The sequence below is a fragment of the Lithobates pipiens genome, unplaced genomic scaffold (genome assembly GCF_037356315.1).
Source record: "Lithobates pipiens isolate NorthernLeopardFrog02 unplaced genomic scaffold, aLitPip1_a1.2 Scaffold_16, whole genome shotgun sequence".
Lineage (NCBI taxonomy): Eukaryota > Metazoa > Chordata > Amphibia > Anura > Ranidae > Lithobates > Lithobates pipiens.
The window spans coordinates 613,459,205-613,483,397 of NW_027507748.1; the positions used below are offsets into that span (position 1 = coordinate 613,459,205).

The 24,193-nt window shown below is 42.0% G+C and overlaps 1 protein-coding gene across 1 annotated transcript in view; it reads right to left on the reverse strand.

Annotated features, from left to right (window-relative positions):
• Positions 1-24,193, reverse strand: part of LNX2 (ligand of numb-protein X 2) — a 234,197-nt gene that overhangs the window by 26,196 nt on the left and 183,808 nt on the right. Inside the window, exons 4-5 of the mRNA XM_077484068.1 lie at positions 11,288-11,487; positions 6,910-7,278 (exon numbers count right to left, since the gene is read on the reverse strand). Of these exons, the coding sequence (XP_077340194.1) occupies positions 6,910-7,278; positions 11,288-11,487 (569 nt within the window). The remainder of the gene's footprint in view (positions 1-6,909; positions 7,279-11,287; positions 11,488-24,193) is intronic.

Genomic DNA, 24,193 nt, shown 5'->3' on the forward strand with positions numbered 1-24,193 from the left:
TTCAGTCCATTGAATATGGTTTCCCATGGGTCATGTTCACATATATGCATTTTTTGGAAAGGGCCAGAGACTTTTTTCTGGTTTTGGTTCCATACAATTCAATGGATCAAAAATGTGCATTGAAAAACTGAAAATGCATCTGGAATATGCAAACTGCAACCTGCATAGACATGAACCAGGCCTTACTGAGTGACAAGAAGATCAATTAACTACTTAGATAGCTCATCAATGCCTTGGTAGTTCATTGAGAACTACAAACTGTCAGCTGTAAAGGCTGTCAGTACTTGTAGTTTATTCATTCACTCACAGAACTTTGAATAAATGATAGAGCTGTGTGGGTGGAGCCCTGCAAGGCCACACTTTTTTTGAATAGAGACAGTGGGTGCAAGGAGAAGATCTCTGGCCCGCTGTCACTGGAGGGGGGGGGGGGGATCAGGGGGAGAGCAGGCAGATGCTGAACATGTTACATGTTACACCCTAAATATAGGTGTAACATGTAACATGTACAGAAAAGGTGAAAACATCCTTTAAACATGGTAAAATATATTGTATTGTATATTGTATATTTGTACCTGCTAAAAGTCATTTTCAATAGTTTGTAAATCTGCAGTTTTCATTAAAATAATGCCTGGTAACCCAACCATAAAGGTCCTTGTTCAGACATTTCTTGTTAGGGATCATCCACATGGGCACAAAGGCCTGTAGAGCGTGAAGGGGTGTTAATGTTTTTGGAAGCAGAGTGGAGCTGCATTCAGGTAGCCTGTGTTAGTCAATGCAGAAGTGGCGGCGCTACAGACTCACCCACATCGGCTCTACAAAGTCACCCCCACATCCTAGTTTGAGGTGACAACACTCAGGCCCTGTCTCCTCATGCTCCTTTGTTTTTATCCTATCACACAGGCAACCAACACAGCCTACAAGTGGCCATTTCAACAAACCTGAAAGGCATGATCCACTGTTGTCATCATTAGAAAACCTGACCTGAGAAATACCATGCAGCCATCCCCACAGTGCATGTAGGCACCAAGTTGCTGCAAAGATGCAGCAGGAGATTAGCAGCACTGAAGTGTGATAATAGGTGAATAAAAGGTAAAACAAGTATTTTGTTTGATGAAAAATGGCAATGGTTTTCCATAAATAGTGCTTTAGCCAATAAATGTCATGTAGTTAGGGTTTACATCTGCTCTATGATCAGCCCATTAAAGGGTAAAACGCGTCAGCCAGGGGGACATGGTTGGAATGCCTTTGTTACTGTTGACAGAATAAAGCTTTTGTATACAACGGATCAGAATGGTGTGCAGCTTCACTACTTTGCAATACGCAAACATATGCAGTTAGTGTGGGGAAGTAATGGGACCCACAGCTGAAGGGAGAGAGGCAAAGGACCTCAGAGCAGTTTGATATGTATCGGGTTGTACATCTCCTTAATTTTTCGACCAAAAATATAAAGACTCACGACTTTAGAGAAAATTTGTAGGCAAAACCGGTTATCTTAATAGCATGTTTTGGCGAGGAATGCCACTTTAACATGGGAACAATACATATATTTAATTTAAATATTGTGTCTGTGGGGACTGAACCCAGGACTCCAGTGCTATTTACTAAGCCATTAACTACACAGAAACAGTGGAGCATCAATAAATGCTTCAGATTGTCTGAAAGATGAAAAAAAACTTTGCAATTCATAGTCCACAAATACTTCCATTTATTTTCACTGGAGTAATGGCATCTGGAAGATGATTGTTGGGTAATAACAGAGAAAGACATTTTAAAAAATGGAGCTTGAAATAAGTGTATCTGTAAAACCAGAGAACTGTCATTTTAACACTCATTTCAGTTTAGTGCAGATCTTCTTCATGAGGCATAACAACAGCTTGTTCTGGCACACTTGCGCAACGCTGGCATGCTTTTTAAAAAACAACTCACATCTACGTGTAGCCAGATTTGATGATTTAATGGGTCCATCTGTCATGAAGAATTATTTCTGTTATTTAATCTAGCTTCTGAACCCATAATTTATGCTTTAAAGGAAAATAAATCCTACAAATTAAATGTTAATTGCCAGTTTCTACAAATATTCACTACGGTCATGATAATTCACTAAGCAAGTGCAATACAGTACTGCAACCCAAAACCACTGAAGAAACATGCTCTAAATGAAAAGAGTTACTGTACTTTGCTCTTTTTTTTTAATCTTTTTTTTTACTGAAAAGGCCTGCAAAATGAAAATAAAGCCAACCCATAGTTTGTCCCTACTAGTTTGCCAATAAAAGCCAAAACTTACATAGGATTATGCATTCAACCACCTTAATCGCATGACAGTGCTTGGGCCTTCAAGCACCGAGTTCACACCTATGCATTTTTTAGTGTGTTTTCAGTTTTGCAGAAACACACTACAGTCCATTTAACATGGTTTCCTATGGGTCATGTTCACATCTGTGCATTTTATGGAAAGGAGCCTGGGACCTTTTTCTGGTTTTTGGTTTCATAGACTTCAATGGATCAAAAACGTGCATTGAAAAAATCCAAATGCACCTGAAATATGCAAACTGTAACCTGCATAGGTGTGACTCTGGCCTGAGGCTGCTTTCACACCTATGCAGTTTTAGTGCTTTTTTGCATTTGGAAGATTTGCACTACAGTCCATTTACCATGGTTTTCTATGGAAAATGTTCTGTAGTGTAAATCTGCAAAATGCAAAAAGCACTAAAACTGTATAGGTGTGAATCCAGCCTTATGCCGCGTACACACAACCGGTTTTCCCGTCGGAAATAAACTCCGAAGGTTTTTCCGACTGAGTTCTGCTGAAACTGTCGTGCCTACACACGATCACACCAAAGTCCGATCGTTAAGAATGCGGTGACATACAGCACGTATGACAGGACTAGAAAAGGGAAGTTAAATAGCCAGTAGCTAATAGCTTCCGTCTTGTACTTGCTTCAGATCATGCGTCGTTTTTGGTCAGTCGGAACAGCATACTGACGAGCGGTTTTCCCGATAGGAATTGGTTCCGTCGGAAATATTTTGAACATGTTCTAATTCTAGGTCTGTCAGAATTTTCGTAAAAAAAAAATTTCGTAAAAAAAGTCAGATGAGGCATACACATGATCGGAATATAGGATAAAAAGCTTCCGTCTGACTTTTTCTGTCCAACATTCCGCTCGTGTGTACAGGGCATTAGAGTACTAAAGCAGCACAGGCAAGGTAAGTACAGTTTGTCTATGGCAGGGGTCTCAAACTGGTGGCCCTCCAGCTGTTGCAAAACTACAAGTCCCATCATGCCTCTGCCTGTGGGAGTCCTGCCTGTAACTGTCAGCCTTGCAATGCCTCATGGGACTTGTAGTTTCACAACAGCTGGAGGACCACCAGTTTGAGACCTCTGGTCTATGGTCACTCTCATGCAGTGAAGCTGCAAAATACAGGTTCTTTAGCCCTGGTTCACACCTATGCAGGTGAGATCCTGCATGAAGTCCCAGACCGAGGGAGTTTGACAGTTATTTTGTGTTTCTTCCATTTGCGAATAATCGCACCAATGTTGTCATCGTCTAACTAAGCTGCTTGGCGATGGTCTTGTAGCACATTCCAGCTTTGTTTAGGTCTACAATCTTGTCCTTGAAATCCTTGGATGGCTCTTTGGTCTTGGCAATGGTGGAGAGATTGGTATCTGATTGATTGATTGTTTCTGTGGACAGGCTTCTTTTATACAGGTAACAAGCTGAGATTAGGAGCACTCCCTTTAAGAGAGTGCTCCTAATCTCAGCTCATTACCTGTATATAAGATACCCAGGAGCCAAAAATCTTCCTGATTGATAGGGGATCAAATACATATTTCACTCATTAAAATGCAAATCAATTTAGATTTTTTTTAAAATGCTTTTTCTGGATATTTTTGTTATTCTGTCTCTCACTGTTAAAATAAACATACCAATCAATTATAGACTGACTTATCAGTATGGATGTCGCACCACTTCCTTAAGCTAAATGTCTCTAAAACCAAGCTATTAATATTCCACCCCGCCCGTGCCCCCCATCAAAATCAAAAATGCAACCATCAGTCCCTCCCCTCAGGCCAAGGTACTAGGCGTAATCCTAGACTCTGACTTGTCTTTTCAGCCTCAAATCCAATCCTTGCCAAAAGTTTGAAGAATTCACCTCCGTATCATCTCTAAAATACGCCCCTATCTAACAAATGAAACCACCAAGCTCCTCATTCACTCCCTTGTTATCTCTCGCCTTGACTATTGCAACTCCCTTCTCATTGGCCTGCCTCTCCATAGGCTATCCCCTCTTCAGTCTATCATGAATGCTGCTGCCAGACTTATACACCTTACCAACTGTTCAGCATCTGCCAACCCTCTCCTCCAATCCCTACACTGGCTCCCAATCGCCCAGTGAATTAAATTCAAAATACTAACCACAACATACAAAGCCATTCACAACTCTGCCCCAAGCTACATCACCAATCTTGTCTCCAAATATCACCCAAACCATCCTCTATGCTCCTCCAAAGACCTCCTACTCTCAAGCTCCTTCATCTGCTCGTCTCCAGGATTTCTCCAGAGCCTCTCCCATCCTCTGGAACTCGCTACCTCAACCTGTCCGGCTATCTCCTACTCTTGCTACCGTCAGGCGATCCTTGAAAACTCATCCCTTCAGGGAAGGCTATCACGCCTCCAACTAATCTCCTACCACTTCCATCAGCTCAATCCCCACAGTTATAACCTTTTGTACCACCTGCCCCACCCTATTAGATTGTAAGCTCTTCTGAGCAGGGGCCTCTTAATTCTCTTGTATTTTATTGTATTATAATTGTATTGTCTCCCTTTTATATTGTAAAGTGCTGCGTAAACTGTTGGCGCTATACAAAATCCTTTATAATAATAATAATCATTTCTTTGTCAGTGGGTAATTGTACAAAATCAGCAGGGGCTCAAATACTTTTTCCCTTCACTGTAAGTCAATGCAAATACAGCAGAATGCTGAAGTGCTTGCATTTTTTATGTGTTTCTACTGCATGACAACAGATACCTCCCAAAAACTAAAAAAACACATTAAAAAAGATGCATTTCTGCTGCGTTTTTCGCATTAAAAAATAAGTGCAAAATGCACTGGGAAAATGCATCAACTACAACTTGCATAAGTGTAAATCTAGCCTAGAAGAGCATTTCTACTTTTGCATTCACGTCTTAGCAAACTCCACTGCATATCTGTTACTGTATGTGTTCCCATTCCTAAAGAATACCTAAAAATAATTTAACCTCTTGCCTACTGGGCACTTTTACCCCTTTCCTTCCCAGGTAAATTTTCAGCTTTCAGCACTGTCACACTTTGAATAACAATTGCACGGTCATAAAGCACTGTACCCATATGACATTTTTATCAATAGTTTTCACACAAATTGAGCTTTATTTTGGTGGTATTTAATCACCACTTGAAAAAAGACCAAAAATGTTGAAAAAAATACGTTATACTGTTTCTGTTATAAAATTTTGCAAACGGGTAATTTTTCTCCACTGATGAGGCTTCACTGATGGGGCGGCACTGATAGGATGCACTACTGATAGGTGCCACTGAAGGGCACTGATGGGCACTAATAGGTAGCACAGAAAGGCACTGATAGGTAGCACTGAAGGGCACTGATGAGAAAGAACTGACAGGCAGCACTGATGGGTACTGATTGGCAGCACTGATGGGCACTGTTGGGGCTGCACTGATGATCACTGATGATCAGTGCTTTTCACACTTGCCGGTTACTGGCTGTCCTCTCCCTGTGCTGTGACAGTTTGAGGAAAGGAATGCAGATAACTGGCAAGTGTGTTTACATCATGATCAGCTGTGATTGGACACCGCTGATCACAAGATTGCTATGATTGGCCCTTTACCCTGATCACAGAGCCCACCGGATGCGTGGTTCTGGGAGGACATCAATAGACGTCCTCCCATACCTGGACGTCTAGCCATAGATCAGCTATAGAGCGGTCAGAAAGTGGTTAAAAAATGTATTTCTTTCTTACCTTTCCAGGTGTGTGTTTTGAGCATGCCTTGGGCAGACTGCGAGCTACTCTGAACAGTTTCAAATGAAATTAAACTCAATCTGTCCACGGTGACAAGGAGGGACACACTGAATTTCCCCTTGTTAACACATAATGAAAAAGCTCAGTTTCTAGATCTTTAACCCTCTGTTAGGACTGTGTTCAAATCCAGATTACAACTGATAATGAGTTCTGCTAGCACAGTACAGAAAGGATTAAAAATGGCAAACATTAAAGAATTTGTAAACTCAACATTTTATATTCCTGATATGTGCCTGCTGTACCATGTACCTGTGTTAAATGTATCCTGCTCTCTTTGTATTGCTTCCTTTGTGTGAAATCCTTGGTGTTCCTACCAGTCCCTCAATTTTCATATCAAAAGCTGATCACACTAGGCATGAGAGCACAGTGTGGTCAGTTTTCTAGCTGTGCTGGAAAATTCAGCCTTCTCTCTTCGAACGGTCAGACTTGTGCACAGCCATTCCCTGGGAAGATCACTGTTCTGCTGTTTCTCCTCCCCCAGCTCTCTGAGCTCTGTAATCTGACAGAGATTATAACCCTCCGTTACTTTATCTGAATTTAAAAAAAAAGTTTCTCCTATAGCTCTACTTTACCTTGCCCCTGAAATGCCCTGTAGCCATCAATGCAGTGCATGTAGACGAAAAATGGTTGCAAAGAGGCAACATGAGATCAGTAGCACTGAGATGCAACAAAAGATGAAAAAAAAAGTTGAAAACAGTATTTGTTTAAAAAAAATAAAAAATAATAATTGATTTAAAAAAATGTAATATAGCTAAGGTCATATTTAGCTGCACATCAATCGCCATGCAAATAAGTTTCCTTTTAGTAACTTGACATAGCAGCAATCTGATGTTACCTGAATAATCTGAGCAGCAAGTTCTGGGGTGCCATGTTTCAGGTCAAGCCCATTGATTGCAAGGACACGGTCATTGCTGTGAAGTCTCCCATCCTGAGCAGCGAGTCCACCTTCTAGGAGATCCAGAATAAAAACTCCAGATTCGTCAGTTCTGCGGACAAGCTTGATCCCAAGCTGCTCGTTGGTTCCTCTTTTATTCAGAGTGACATGGAAACTTTCTTCCTTCTGTAAGCCGTTGTCCATGTGGCTCACAAGCCTGCTTCCGAATCGCCTTTCCCGCAGGACGGTGAGATGCAGCACAGTGCACGGCTGAGACATTACCACCCTGGCGTAGTTGTGTGATACATTGCTAATATCAAAATTATTCACCTATAGAAAACATAAACTAGACTTTATTATTCAGCAAACAACTATCTGCAAAATAAAAATCTCAGTTGCAGTAAAAACAAATAAAAATGGAATATTGTAGGTTTGATTGTAAGAAATGATATGCAATACTTTGTAGTCTGAAGCTTTGGCTATTTACTGTATATAGGACTGTTTGGTTATATATAATTTTACACACATGCTAAAATGGCCTTATTTGGCCTTCAAAATACATATAACCCTCAAAATATTATACGTTTTCTCATAGTAGAGAACTTGTAAGCTAAAAGATGGTATTTGCACCAATTTCGTGAAACGTTAACATTTGCCATTATCTATCAAACGTAAACGTAAAGTAAAAAATACATTAAACCGGATTTTAATGCATGAAACACAACTAAATATCCATTTTTTTTTTTTTTTTTTAATATGAGATTGTGTTGCATAAGTAGATGTCAAATATGACAAGTCTCAATTTTGCGTTCCCTTTCGAAACAGCGACAAACTACGATACTCAAAATTTTACATAGGTGATGAATTAAAAAAACTCAACAGTTCATCAACATGACAGGTAAGCGTAAATGATGGTTCTAGAATGACAATGGAGGGCACTAATTGAGGCCCACCTGCGTGAGACTGTGGCCAGCACACCTTTAATAGGGTCTATAGCTTAGAGCCGGTTCACACAGGGGTGCCTCGTCCGGCGACTTAGCCCCCTGACAAGTCGTGTCCTGTTCTGTACAATGAAACCGTTCTAATCGGAGCGACTCAAGTCGCTCTGACTTAGAAAAAGGTTCCTGTACGACTTTTGGGGGGACTTGAGGCGACTTGCATTGACTTCTATACAGAAGTCGTTTTGCGAGTCGCCGCAGTGGTCACATCCAGGTCGCCTGAGGCAGTCGCGCTGTAAGTCGTGCTGCCTCAGTGTGAACCGGACCTTAGGGGTTAATACCGTAGGTTGACTATGTAATTAAAAGGTTCTGATTACAGGTGTCAAAGGTCCAATGGTATTGCTTGGAAGGTGCTGGAAGCTCTGGACAGCCTATAAAAGCACAGCTGCAGTGGGGCTCATTCTCCCCCTCCCCCCCCAATCGGATTAGCAGAAGAAATACCCCCTCCCTCCCCTAGTCGCGTGCAAGCTTATGTGGTAGGGTCACCCTGGATTCCCAGGGGGGACTGTTTGGTTAATTAAAGAGAATGGTTACTGGCTGCCCAAGTTCTAAAAACTGGGCAGTAATTTGGTATTTTATTAAAGAATTTGTTTAAATGGTTAAACCAATAAAGTTGCCGCGGCCAATTAATTTGCCAAACGGTTGTCTGTGTTTATTTATTATGTTTACGGGTTGTATAAAGGTGGGAGGGTGTGTGGCCTACAGTCTCATGATTCTTCTCACTTTGGCATGTGCGGCTATACCTAATATACCTAATATGTGTTCTGTACAGACATACATGCATCCTAAGTGCCCATTTTTTATGTATGTGGATCCTTTCATTTGCTTTTACTACTTATTTTATTAGATTTCATAAATAAATATATTTTATATATATATATATATATATATATATATATATATATATATATATATATATATACACATATACACATATACATATTATACAGTGGATATAAAAAGTCTACACACCCCTGTTAAAATGTCAGGTTTCTGTGATGTAAAAAAATGAGACAAAGATAAATCAATTCAGAACTTTTTGCACCTTTAATATGACCTATAAACTGTACAACTCAGTTGAACAATGAAATGAAATCTTTTGTGTGTGCGTGCGGGGGGGGTTAAAAATAAAAAAATAAAATAATATGGTTGCATAAGTATGCACATCCTCTTATAACTGAGGATGTAGCTGTGTTCAGCATGTGTAAGCATACTCAAACTCATGTTAAATAGGAGTCAGTACACACCTGCCATCCTTCAAAGTGCCTCTGATTAACCCCAAATAAAGTTCAGCTGCTCTAGTAGGTCTTTCCTGACATTTTCTTAGTCGCGTCCTACAGCAAAAGCCATGGTCCGCAGAGAGCTTCCAAAGCATCAGAGGGATCACATTGTTAAAATGTATCAGTCAGGAGAAGGGTACAAAAGAATTTGCAGGGCAATAGATATACCATGGAACACAGTGAAGACAGTGATCATCAAGTGGTGAAAACCGTGACGTTACCGAGAACTGGAAGTCCCTCCAAAATTGATGAAAAGACGAAAACTGGTCAGGGAGGCTGTCAAGAGGCCTTCAGCAACATTAAAGGAGCTGCAGGAATATCTGGCAAGTACTGGCTGTGTGGTACACGTGACAACAATTTCCTGTATTCTTCCTATGTCTGGGCTATGGGGTAGAGGGACAAGACAGAAGCCTTTTCTTACGAAGAAAAACTTCCAAGCCCAGCAAAATTTTGAAAAAACACATCTGAAGTCTCCCAAAAGCATGTGGGAAAATGTGTTATGTTCTGATGAAACCAAGGTTGAACTTTTGGCCATAATTTCAAAAGATATTTTTGATGCAAAAACAACACTGCACATCAACCAAAAGAACACCATACCCACATTGAAGCATGGTTGTGGCAGCATTTTGCTTTGGGATTGTTTTTCTTCAGCTGGAACAGGGGCCTTAGTCAAGGTAGGGGGAATTATGAACAGTTCCAAATACCAGTCAATATTGGCACAAAATATTCAGGCTTCTGCTATAGAGCTGAACATGAAGAGGAACTTAATCTTTCAGCATAACAGCGACCCAAAGCATAAATCCAAATCAACAAAGGAATGGCTTTACCAGAAGAAGATTAAAGTTTTGGAATGGTCCAGCCAGAGCCCAGACCAGAATCCCACTGAAAGTCTGTGGGGTGATCTGAGGAGGGCTGTACACAGGCGATGTCCTCACAATCTGACAGATCTGGATTTCACTCTCAGCTAGGGTACACCAATATTCACTCTGCACCGATGCACTCTCAGCACTGGGACCCACAAACTGCACACTACCTCACACTGCACACACAGCAGGGCATGCACCTAGGGGTCCCCGCTAAACCCTCTGCACTGGAACCCCCCTTCCCCATACTGCCGTGGCAGGACACACACCACCCAGAAGAGGAATGGTGGGGGGGACCACCAGGGGTCTCTACTGCCTGCCCTGGGACTGCCATCAATCCATGGGGGGAGGGGGAAGCCCAGCTTAAAAAAGGGACTTTAGGATGAGAGAAGGGATCCTGCAGGCAGGTCCCACCATCCCTGGAGGGTGCCCGTGTCCACCCAAAACCACACAAGGGAGAGGGGGTACTGTACTTACCCTCCAGACAGAAATCCTTGCCACTGAAGTGGGGGGCTATCGGCCAAGGGACTGCTGTGACTCGGACCAGAGCCCATTCGTATGCGACCCTGCAAGACATTTAAATCGCAGGCCAGCTTCCGTCCGTTGAGGCTATGTCGCGGCCTACCTAGCACGTAGCTGTGGTCTGCACGTGCTCGCTGGCTAGACTGGGGAGACCACTGGATCTAGATTATCCAGCCTGTCGCACAGCCCGGCAGTTTATTGTAGATCTTCCAGGAGAAAATGCATGGAAGAAAGTGAAAAAGCTAAATTTGCTAGGACCAAAAGATCCCAGCAAGGAGCTAGGTCCTTACTCCTGACTAGACATAAATAAACTGAATACCTAGAGCAGGGAGGGGGTTATATACTGACTGAGGACAGCCCAGGGGCGTAGCCAGGTGTTTTTTGTTCTCCCTAGTCCTACTCCTGCAGAGGCGATATAACCCAATGGTCAAAATTAAGGAGGCGCTGCTTCGGTTGATGAACGAAGGAGAAATAATGATTGTGAATGACCTAGCAACCAATCAGAAATAATCTTTCTACGATTTATGGTGGTCAGCACACTGAAAGCTGATTTCTGACTTATTTTCTGTGGATTACCACTCTGCACACTGCTCTTTTACTTTGATTAAATAAAGGCCATTGTGCTCTCTATTGTATCAGCTAGAAAAGGATTAAAGGTAATAATTCAGAGGCTTACTTGAAGGATTTGGTCACCAGCCAACAACCTTCCATCTCTGGCAATGATTCCGTCCCGATATATTTCCTGGATGACAATGTTTATTAAAGGAGTCTCGTTCCCCCCAACAATGCTGATTCCAAGCTCAATGTAAGGGTTGGAGCGCTGAATCTCAATAGTAGTAATCTCTCCCTCTGGCAGGCTTGCTGGTGGCTGCATAGCTGTCAAGTGAAAAAAACAAACAAACAAAAAAACGTAAAACAATATCAGTGGTATGTTTATGGCTCAGTGCCTTCCTGGATCAATACACTGCAGGGATCAATACTACATATTTTGCTACCCAGCTGTTTTATTTATTGAAACAACTACAAAGACATCTCTATAGCATAATAGCATCTTTATTATATTATTCTGTACTATATCACAAAAAACAGGATTCAGGATCTCATACAGGTATGAATGTTTGCATGCAGGAATATATGCCCACAATGCATCGCCTTCCCACTATTTTCTCTGATAGGAATGGAGGTCTATGGACAAGGTTGGCAGTGTTCCCCTGCCAACCAGGTGTGAGATTCTACGACCTGCATGGCTAACACCATGCTTGGGTCTTGTCATATCAGGACACAGTTTCCTGTGCCCATGATATGACATAGCATTGTTGTGACACATATAACCATTTAGGGATTTAGATGCGATTCTGTGGATACCGGATTCGTTTTATTGTCTGATGTCTGGGAGCTGCGATGCGCTCTGGGTATCCCCTCTCCCTCCTCCTCCCCTCCACCCCCTGTTGGGTTTCTGGGGGGGTGTACTTGATGGAGGGGGGTGGGCAGGTGCCCACAACGCATCAGCGCCACGCATCCGGCTCCACCTGTGACGTCATTATTTGGTGTCACGATGTGCAGCACGAGTTATTCAGCTAGCTGGCAGACTGGGAATATGGGTGTCTCCCATGGGCGGTGCAGATCGCCTATGTCGGAGCCTCTCCCTGCCCTGTCCTGCTGTACTTATGTGACGCTGGTGTGGTTCGGCATGCACGCGGGCTGGACAGGTATATATGCCCCCCCCTCACACAGTTGGCGTGCCACACAATCGGGACGCTGCTCCTATTTAGGACTCATTTGATTCTTTTTTGGGACACATGTAAGTGACTGCAAGGGTTCTCCATTAACCATCACGCCATTTGAGTCGGTAACTGGGTTTGTTTTCTGGCCTTTTCTTTGATTTGATTTTTTTTTATTTCTTCTTATAATATACTCCACGGCTACTCAGATGTGTTGTGCTCATGTAGTTTTTTTTGTCACTTCATTGGCTGCTCAGTACATATATCTTTTCATTCACTTGTCCGTATACCAGGATATACTGATTATGTATCCTTTTACTCTAGATCCATCTCGGCAGTCTATACTGGCACAGCACCCTCCTTACTATGCAATTCGTGTTTTGTGTGTGGGGGGTCCTCTGTGTATGTCCCCGCCGCGGTGCGCCCCCATTACCTCAGCTCCCGGCATGGATTACTATTACGGCCCTGGCTCCATATTTTTCACATCTCCCTGTATTGGTTCCATATAAGTATATAGGGTGGGCTCATTTGCCCTTCCCCCTTTCTATATTTGGATATATGTAGATTTATTTCATCTTATTATACTTTATAGATATCTTTCAGCATCTTACCCTGATGAGTGGTTAACACGAAACGCGTCGGGATATCTGATGATGCAGACATATGGTTATATCTTCCTATCAAATTTGGAACATTTTTATACTTGACAAACATGGTTTATTAATTTTCTATTTTATATGTGTTACCCTTGTTATTATGCTGCTATGTTGTATATAAATGAAATTATTGCGTGTACTTATTTATCAGTTGTGACCACTATGTTGCGTCAAGTAGATATATAATTTATGTACCCTTGATGCCCTTTACATGCACACATATTATGTGGTGTATGCATTTATGGAACGGCATTCACTATGATGTTCTTCCTTCAAGTGGTTGTGCAATTGGCATGTTTTAAGCATTTCTTTTGTTTCAATAAATATGCAACTTATATTCAAATAAACCACACATTGTCCAAGACCTCATTTAAAGTCCCAACTTTCCAGTTTTTAAAGTGGTTGTAAACCCTTACAAACCACTTTTACCTACAGATGAGCCTAGATTAAGGCTTACCTGTAGGTCCAAGAAATATCTCCTAAACCTATATGGTTTAGGAAATATTTACCTGAAGACAGCCACCACTGTCTATGGCGCATGCGCCGTACACAGAGGCGCGCAGGCGCACTGGGTAAGCCGCAGATCGCGGCGATATGCCTCAGATCTCGGCGATATGCCGCGAGTGTCGGCTCCCGTACGCATGCGTGGGAGTGACATCATCGCTGCTCTGGAGAATCACAGCGCCGGAGCAGCAAGACCCACGGAGACCCACCAAGAAGATGAACGCTCGGAACTACAGGGGACAGCGGTGACCATCGCTGGCTCCTTACCTTTGTAGGGAATCAAAGAGGAAGTAAACCCATTAGGGTTTACTTCCTCTTTAAGCGTTGAATTAGGGATGGAGACACATACCCCATGTGCCTCACTCAAAGTCCCAAACCTTCCCACTATTTCATGTGCTAAAATAGGTCGCTCGACACTAGGACAGGTATCCTGCAACCTTAAAGAATGTGAGTATACGCTTACTACACTTTTTGACTTACTTTGCCCATAAGTTCAACTGAATTTTACACTACAGATCTCTCTTGTGGCTTTTAATTCCCTCCCCCCCCTTTTTTTTTGTCTTCCTCATTGTCTCTGCTCAGCTGGAGCACCATTGATTTACACTATATTACCAAAAGTATTGGGACGTTTGCCTTTACATGCACATAAACTTTAATGCCATCTCAGTCTTAGTCCGTAAGGATCAATATTGATTTGGCCTACCCTTTGCAGCTACAACAGGTGGGAAGGCTGCCCACAAGGTTTAGGAGTGTGTCTATGGGAATGTTTGACCATTCTTCCAACTCGTGCAAATCATTTGGTGGAGGGGGGATTATGGTGTGGTGTTTTTTTTAGGGGTTGGGCTTAACCCGTTATTTCCAGTGAAGGGAACTCTTAGGCCGCGTACACACGCAGGGACTGTTCGCTCAACTTTGTCCGCTGAACAGTGTTTCGGCGGACAGTCCGCTCGTGTGTGGGCTTTCAGCGGACAGTTTCAGCGGACAGTCTGCTGAACAAAGTTTTTCGGAAATTCCGAAAAACTGTCCGCTGAAACTTTGTTTCAGCGAACAGTCCCCTCGTGTGTAGGCTTGTTCGTCAAACTAAGTTCCGCGCATGCTCAGAAAGGATTTACACGCCGAAGTTTGCATTGCAGTGTATAGGACGTCGTTTTCTAGTCCCGTCGTACGTGCCGTTCACGTCATCGCGCACGGTTTCAGCGGACTGTTCGTTCGTCGTGTGTGGCCAAGTCCGTCCATGCTAATTTTGAGCGGACTGTCCGCTGAAACTGTTTGACGGACAAAGTTGAGCGAACAGTCCCCGCGTGTGTACGCGGCCTTAAGGTGTCAGCATACCAAGACATTTTGGACAATTTCATGCTCCCTACCTTGTGGGAACAGTTTGGGGATGGTCCCTTCCTGTTCCAACATGATTGAGTACCAGTACAAGAAGCAAGGTCCATAAAGACATGGATGAGTGAGTTTGGAGTGGAGTATCTTGACTGGCCTGACCTCAACCCAATAGAACACCTTTGGGATGAATTTGAGCGGAGACTTCTCGTCCACATTACTGCCTGACCTCACAAATGCGCTTCTGGAAGAACTCAAGTGCATTCACAAATGCGCTTCTGGTCAAACATTCCCATAGACACACTCCTAAACCTTGTGGACAGCCTTCCCAGAAGAGTTCAAGCTTTTATAGCTGCAAGAGGTGGGCCATCTCGATATTAAATCTTCTGGACTAAGACTAGGTTGCCATTAAAGTTTATAATTATATTGTGTATATATAGGATGGCCTGGTCCCAATCTGGATGCCCTACTACTAGTCACCACATCTTGGGTGAAGTAATAACGTCACCCTCATAAAAAATCTCATCCTATTGCTCGTTTTTGTGTTAAAAAAGCTGGTACCTGAGGTGTACTAGAAAAAAAAAGTTGTAATATCTTTAATAATTGGGAAAATGTAAGCAGTATTAGCCAAGGTTCACACTGACTGTGGGAATTAAACCGTGTGAGTTTAGCTGAACTGGCACAATTTCATTCCCGCATGTCAGTTCTGATGATTTCAGACATCTGTGAGGGTTTCTACACAGATGTCAATGGAAATCGCACCCCCAAAACGCCAAAAAAAGTACAGAAGCTACTTTTGGGAATCAGTGAGGCTCCGCAAATACAGCGTTGCACTCATTCGGACGCTGCCGTTGCCGGCAAGTGATTTAGCATGCGATTTCACATGTCAAATCGCAGCAATGTGAACCAGAGCTCAAGCCCAGACCAAACATGTAATATATTGCAGCTTACCAATCATTAAATGTGGTGGCTTTTTTCCCCTTCTGTTTTTACCTGGTGATCCTGCCAGTGAAACACTTCCTATATTAGAGTGCCTCCCACTCTGGATAAAGGAGAACAGGAGGTACATTTGGACAGCAGCAGCATTGTCAGTCTGGGGGAGTGTTAGATGTACTAGCAAATTTAGATAGACCAACAAATTGAAGCCAAACTCCAGGTAACGCTTTTTAAGCAGTTACAGCAACAGTTTTGTTCTTTTTGGTATAACGGTTTTGGAAAAATTAATAAAAAGCTAACCAGTGTAAGCACCCCTGTCAGTGAAAAATGAATTGTCTCAGCCCTCTAACTGCTACGCCTGCAGCACAGCTTGCTCAGCTGAAAAACAACAGACTTACTGGCAGGATCACCAGATGAAAAAATAAATAAATAAATGATTGCAGCCATTATATTTAAGAACTGGTAAACTGTCAAAGTTCTGTGAGAAGTTAGCGGGGGCGTGGCTTAAGGGAGCTGTGTGTGTGTCTATGGACGCACACAGCCTGACTAAGGAGCATGCCTGCATGGGTGCCACTATAGCACACACCTTGCTAAGGAGGTACCTGGAGCAGGGAAAAGCAGACAGTGCCAGTGAAAGATTTCAAGTGGAGGTAATATGAATATTAAAAAGAAATTAAAAAAAAAAAATGATTGTAAAGCTAGGTTCACGCTACTGCCATGCAATTTTAAATGATTTTCAATGAGATTATGTAGTGCGACCTTAATGTCAATTTGGATGCTTTTTTGGGCGTGGCTTGCAAATTTTATGCAACCAAAATCACACGGCATTGCAGCACAGGACCCTTTCCCAAAGTTGTATCGCAGTTGGGCTGCTTTGATGTAAACAGGCTCCATTGAAACCAACATTTTCTCCCTTGTCGTGCGATTCAATGCAATCCAAGCCGTATCTGAAATCTCATCAGTGAACTAGGGCTAACGCTTAGTGACTGAGGTATACAAGGTCATAGAACACTTGCTTTCTATGTTCAGTTACAGTTCTGGTTGGCAAATGCCCTTTGGGTAACTCCACTTTTGTGGAGTAAAAAAATAGCAAATAAAAAAAAAAAAATAATAAAAAAAAATATTAGTATAGTATATACAATTGCAACACAAGTCATATTGGAATTGAATGTTATTAAAAATTACTTTTCCTTTTCAATCTGCAGTGCCTGTAATTTTCTCAGAATGTATACAGACCCCCCCCCCCCCAGAAACATAATTTCCTGCTTGTGTGATTGGCTCACTGATTTTCCCAGAAGTCTGCACTAAGAAGTCAGATTTCAGGCATCCCCTGCAGCAAAAATGTCATTTTTGGTGAGATGCTCCCAATAGGAAAGCCCATATAAAGGGATGCAGGCCCAGCATCTTTCCTCATTAAAGCCCTGCAGGTGCAGCAGCTGATCGATAATTATCCCATTAGACGCCATTTCCCACATGGATACAGACAAACACACAGGGATTTCTTCAGAATAACAAAGGGTAGAAATCTGCAACAAAGTTTGTTAAAGTCCTTGTAATGCACATAGATCACCCAGAGGGGAGTGTTTTTTTCTCAACATATGTGGAGTTACGCTTTTAAACACCAAAAAGTTTACATTCATTTTACTTAAAAAAAAAAAAAAAGGGAGTTATAGTTTTTCATGGTTACAAAATGCTTCTGTTATATGACATATTTAGCTGATTTAAAGCTTAGCAGTTTTCATTAACCACTTGAGGACCGCCTCACGCCGATATACGTCGGCAGAATGACACGGCTGGGCACAATCACATACCTGTACATGGCTCTTTAAGTGCCCAGCCATGGGTCGGGAGTGCGTCGCCGGCGGCGCGCTCCAGACCCGGTCCTGAGCTCCGTGACCGTGGGATCAGCGGACCTGATCGCCACTGGTGTCCCACAATCGGGTCACAGAGCTGAAGAACGAGGAGAGGTCTGTGTAAACAAACCTCTCCCCGTGCTTCCTAGTGTGGCTGTCACCGATCGTCTCTTCCCTTTTATAAGGAAAGACAATCAGTGACTTCACATGCCAGGCCACGCCCCTACCATAAAAAAACTCATAATGTCATACATAACACCTACACTGCCCCCTAGTGGTTAACTCCCTCACTGCCAGTGTCATTTACACAGGAATCAGTGCATTTAAATAGCACTGATTGCTGTATGGTCCCAAAAATGTGTCAAAAATGTCTGATGTATCCGCCATAATGTCGCAGTCCCAATAAAAAAATCGATGATTACCGCCATTACTAGTAGAATTTTTTTTTCCTAAAAATGCTATTAAACTATCCCCTATTTTGTAAACGCTATAACTTTTGCGCAAACCAATCAATAATTGCTAATTGCAATTTTTTTTACCAAAAATATGTAGAATAATATGTATCGGCCTAAACTGAGGAAAAAACTTTTTTTTAATATATTTTTGGGGGATATTTATTATAGCAAAAAGTAAAAAATATTGAATTTTTTTCAAAATTGTCGCTTTATTTTTGTTTATAGCGCAAAAAATAAAAACCGTAGAGGTGATCAAATACCACCAAAAGAAAGCTCTATTTGTGGGAAATAAAGGACGCCAATTTTGTTTGGGAGCCACGTCGCACGACCGCGCAATTGTCAGTTAAAGCGACGCAGTGCCGAATCGCAAAAAGGGGCTTGGTCCTTTGGCTGCAAATTGGTCCGGGGCTTAAGTGGTTAATAATGAATCTCAGAATCTGTTTTTTTAAAGTATGTAGATTTAGGATTTAGCCAAAGTCGCCCCCCTTCCCCTTCCTAGCCCTCTCAATAACCTCTAACTGCAGGTCCCTCTGACGGCACAGCAATCTTCAGCCCCGGTGTTACAAATCTAGTGCCGGGAGCACTAACATCCCATAGACTTGAATGGAAATACAAATATGACTAATCTGACACATCTCTAGTAAAATGAGCATAGTATAATGTTATTATAGAACATTTGCAGGTAGCTATGGAAACAAACACAAATTGCATTGGAAGGGCTTGTAGGGTTACCAACAAATATGTCCTGAAGTTCTGATCTCTATGGCTCTCTAATGACGGAGGTAGTAATAGAGAAATTTGGAGCATGTCAAAGGTTAAAAGTTTACCAATCTCAGGTTCTGATGTTATTACCAGCTCTCTCTATCATTTCTATAATATCATTATTGCAGTGTAATGGACTATCATGTGCCTATGTTATCTTTGCTGCTGGGGATAATAATGAAATAGATTTGTTAGAGAAGATAAAAATATCTGTGCTGGAAGTGAATGGATATAGAATGGATGGGGGATGGTCTGTTTCGATTGAACTTCCAGCATCACTCTTGCTTAGCCGCTGTTGATTAATTTGGTAGAGAGGACTAAGTTCATCAATAGCAATTTACGAGTACTCATAGGAGCTCCATTCTATTATCCATAAATGGCCTAGCATAGAAGTCTTGGAAATCATCAACTGAGAACCAGCATTGTAAAGGGAAGAGGATGAACAACAGAAAAAAACCTGGAAATGATCTAATCAAGTAGCTACCCGATTGTCATTATGATCAAGTTTGCCACATTTTTGTCCTTTTCTGGCTTAAAGGGTAACCCTACTTTAGTAGAAAAAAGTATACAAATAAAAGAAATATAGCATATACACGTTCTACTGAAGCCATATTATAATGTATTGTTATTAAAAACTACTTTCCTTTTCAGTCAGTGGCCTCTGTAGACCCCTTTCACACTGACGCGTTTTTCAGGCGCTTTAGCGTTAAAAAATGCGCTTGAAAGAAGCCTCATCTGCAATCCCAATGTGAAAGCCCAAGTGCTTTAAGAACCCTTTCACACTGCTAGCGCCCGAAAAACGTTTGCCAGCGTTTTTCGAGTGCCTTTAACTCTTGCTAGTGGCCAAATAAGGGTTAAAAGAGCCCACAAAGTGCCGCTGCTAAAAGCACTTTGCAGGCGCTTTACAGGCGTTTTGCAGGCTCTTCCCATTGCAGATCTTTTTTTGACACCCTGCCAGCGCAGAGTGTGAAAGCACTCAGGCTTTTACATTGGGATTGCAGTTGCGGCTTCTTTCAGGTCCTTTACATGTGCTTATTTTAACGCTAAAGCACCTGAAAAAAGCCATAGTGTGAAAGGGGTCTCAGTGTGAAGCACTCAGGCTTTCACATTGGGATTGAAGATGAGGCTTTTTTCAGGCGCTTTTTTTAACGCTAAAGCGCCTGAAAAATGCCTGAAAAACGCCCCTGTGTGAAAGGGGTCTAAGAGCCCTTTCACACTGCCAGTGCCCAAAAAACGCTCGTAAAGCGCCGCTTAAACTAGCGGCGCTTTACCAGCGTTTTTCTAGCAATATTGGGGGGCATTTAACCCCTGCTAGTGGCTAAATAAAGGATTTGCAGTCGCTTCTTTCAGGCATTTTACATGTGCTTTTTTTAACGCTAAATCGTCTGGAAAACGCCTGAAAAACGCCCCAGCGTGAAAGGGGTCTAAATTCATTATAATACCTGGAGGTGTTCTGTACACAGATGATGTGCAGAACGCCCCCAGAAATGTGTGATTGGCTCACTGATTCTCCCAGAAGTCTGCACTAAGATACCAGTTAGGTTTTAGGCATCCTCTGCAATAGGAATTCTATTTTTGGTGAGATACTCCCTACGGGTTAATTAGTTCTACAGGAATGCAAACACTGCAAATTTTCATATTAGAACAGTGCAAGTACATCAGCTGATTAAATTGAACACAAGTGGACGCTTCATCAAGTGTTCCAGACAACCGTCCCCTTGGACCCAATTCACTGTATCTCAGGAATCCTGGAGAAGGTTATCCTGGAGGAAGTGGCGAGAATAGCATTTTCTAGAGCATTGTTCCAAGCCCGTAAACTCATCCTGATGGGATGGAAATCGATCTTACCACTCACAGTCGCCTCATGGATAACACATATGGGGAACACCTCGACCTTGATCATGGAAAGATATATTTACCAACACAGGGCAAGCCCAGGTAGATTCAAAAGAATATGGGCGTCATGGCTAGACACCCCTGGACTAAGCCCCAGGGAACTGGAGAAACCCAATAAGTTTGAAGTGCTCAACATCAGTTAAAATGCATGACCTGAAGGTCATGATGACAGGAGAAATGTAAAGAGTGTTGAGATGAATACGAAATGTAAATGTAACCTTATGCTACTGCATTGCTTGTACATTGGAAATTGTCTAAACTTGTTCAATAAATACCTTTTTGATAAAAAAATAAATAAATTGAACACTGGGGGTGTTTGTTCAGAAATCAGTATTCCAAGTACATAGTGCAGGCTTTCTCAACCTTTTAACCCCAAAAATAATTTTCAGGTCTTGAGGAACCCTTACTAAAACCAATTAATCAGGGGTCAATAGAACAATGCCCCTTATATTGGTGGTAAATAGGAAGAATGTTCCCCTTTAAATGGTGCTCAGAATGCCACCCTTAAAGACAGCTAAATATATATTTTGTGTCACGCTGCTGGCTTTGCTAAGTGATGTTGAACCTTGAACTCTGTAGGCACCATCAAAAAGGTGGTTCATCAGCCACAGCTCAAGGAAACCCTAGCAACCTCTGGAGGAACTCCAGAGTTCCACTGAACCCTGGTTGAGAATGGCTGACATAGTTGAACATATAACCAAATATTGCAGTTCTAAACAAAATTTGTTTTAGTCTGCAGGAGACTAGGGCGGGGGGGGTAATTTCTCAGTAGGACAATCACCCTCTGCACATTGGAGTGGTTTAAAACCAACAACCTGAATGTCGAATGGCCTAGTGAACTCCCAGACCTACTGAAAATCTGTGATTTTATATATATATATATATATATATATATATATATATATATATTGCAATTCATCAATGGAACCCATTTAACCTAATGCCGTGTACACACGACCGGACTTTCCGGCAGACAATCACACCAAAGTACGACCAGACTAGAATAAGGAAGTTTATAGCCAGTAGCCAATAGCTGCCCTAGTGTCGGTTTTTGTCCGTTGGACTAGCATACAGACAAACAAATTTTTCGACCAGACTCGAGTCCATCGGAAAGATTTGAAACATGTTCTAAATCTAAAGTCCGTCTGATTTTTAGACAGCCCACACATGATCGAATTGTCTGGCGGATTCATTCCGGTCGTGTGTACACGGCATAACAGAACTACAGCAAATAAAAATATGTACTAATTAATAGATTCAGATGTGCAAAGTTGGTCGGGCTTAACTCAAAAGACTTGCAGCTGAAACTTGAGCCAAAAATAGTTATATTAAGCACTTGTGCAACCAACAAATATTTGATTCTGACAGAATATAAAACATTTTGCACCGTTTAAGTGCTTAATTTTTTTACACTACAAATGTGGAAAAGTTCAAAAGGATGTATACCTTTGTAAAGTACAGCATCTGGCATAAGTGGTCACACTATACATAATAAGCTTACTCTAGTTCTTTCCCAAGTGTTGTTGACAGGGCAGGCAACAGGGCAAGAATCAGTGGGGTGTCCCCTGGCCATCCCACTGAGTGTACGGCTCCAAACACAGACAGTATGCATTTGGGCCACTCACCTGCACCTGCACACCTGACAAATTAGGACCTGCAGCTTTCTTCATACAGGCGGGTGACAGGCGGCTCCAGCGCAAACCGCTCATTCGCACTATATGGCCCAGAGAACCCAGCGAATTCCCTTAAATTATTTTTTTAATTTTTTTTATCATTTTTGTACACTTTTTAAATTTGTGTACAATGTTTATTTTTTTTTCAGATTTTTTTTTATATATTTAAAATGATTTATTATTATTTTGTTAAGTGGGGGGATATCAGACCCTTGACATTTCACTTGTGAGACAGAGAAAGGAATTGAGGACACACTCTTCAGTCACTTTCTCTATAGCCTCAGGTGCAATGCAGATGAATAAAAAGGACACAGAGGCTCCTGTTCATTCATAAACTGAAGCAGTTTACTATGCTGGGTTATCAATGGACATGGGAGTGATCAGTATTGATTGCACACTATGTCCATTCATTCACTAAAGGAATGGGCCGGTAATTACATATTTATCAGCCCCTTCCACCAGGGCCAGGCACATGGGGGAGGGAGGGTCGGCACACAGGAAGGAATCTGATGTAAGCAGGACAGGGAGGGGGATCAGTGCAGTGAGGGCTATTATTGGAAAGCCAGTGGCAGAAATAGGGGGAGAAACCAGCTTTCAGCTGCTGCAGAGAGACACACAGGGCATCATTTCTGTAATTAACCCCAGCCCTGCCAAACTGACGCCCCTCCCTGTCCCGAGCCCCCTACAAGAGGATCGGTGGTACCCCCCCCTGTCGGCAGCCCTGGTTGTTGATGCATAAATACTATGTTGTGACCCCCCCCCCCCCCACCCTGCAGCTGGACCCCCTAGCAGGTGCATGGGTTGCCATGACTATATTTCTTGTCTTGAGTATGGCCTAAATAAAGACTGTATGACGTTGAAAATATAATCATCGAAAGACTATCTTCAGGTTGTCAAAAAAACACAGAATCAGCCTTAATGCATCACACAGCAGGCAGATATACAGCATTCCAGGAACCATCTCTCCTCTTAATGACTCCCATGAAACACAAGGACAGGTAATTTATTACCAATATATAAAACCAAAGACAGCCAGGGGAGTTGTAACATTGTATGCAGTGTATGAGCTTTGTGAAGCACACACACCAGAAAATACTAATGGAAAACTGAATTGATTATCTCCAAAGGCCACAAGATACACCAGTGTATTTAACTTTTATGCAGATGCTCTCAGCGTGCAAAAATGCTGACGCACAATGGAAAATGAAAATGTATTTCACTCTGATTACTACAAGCAAAAGCTTGCATCTGCGTCTCTACCAAGATCTTTGCTGGCTTTGTGACAAAACCTTTAAACAAATATTGTATTTAACACAGACTTCTTTGCCAATATATTATACCTTTAAGTAAACCCCTTTTTGATTTCTGGAAAAAAAAAAAAAGATACACACAGTGTAAAAGGTGTAGGACGCCACTTCCCCAGCCCAATGCATGTGTATGTATGTGATGGCCTCAGCCAACGCTACTCCATTGGCCATGCCCCTGATGCGTTTTACCCCACCCGCCAGGGCTCAGTCATAGATAGTCTTAATCTATGCTAATAAAAAATATATAAAATATTTCAGCGCTAACAAGTATTCCGAGTGAAAGTATATTGCTGCTGACACAAAAAAATAGGATTCACACCTCACCTATACATTGCAACATAAGAATAAAAAAATGTGCCTGTGCAATAAAGTATTTACTATAATCCTCAAGATGTCAAAACAATAAAGTACAATTAGTATAGAATTTTAATTATAAAAAGTTCATGCAAAAAAAAATTTAAAAAATAAAAAGGATTTTTTTTTGTATATCAGT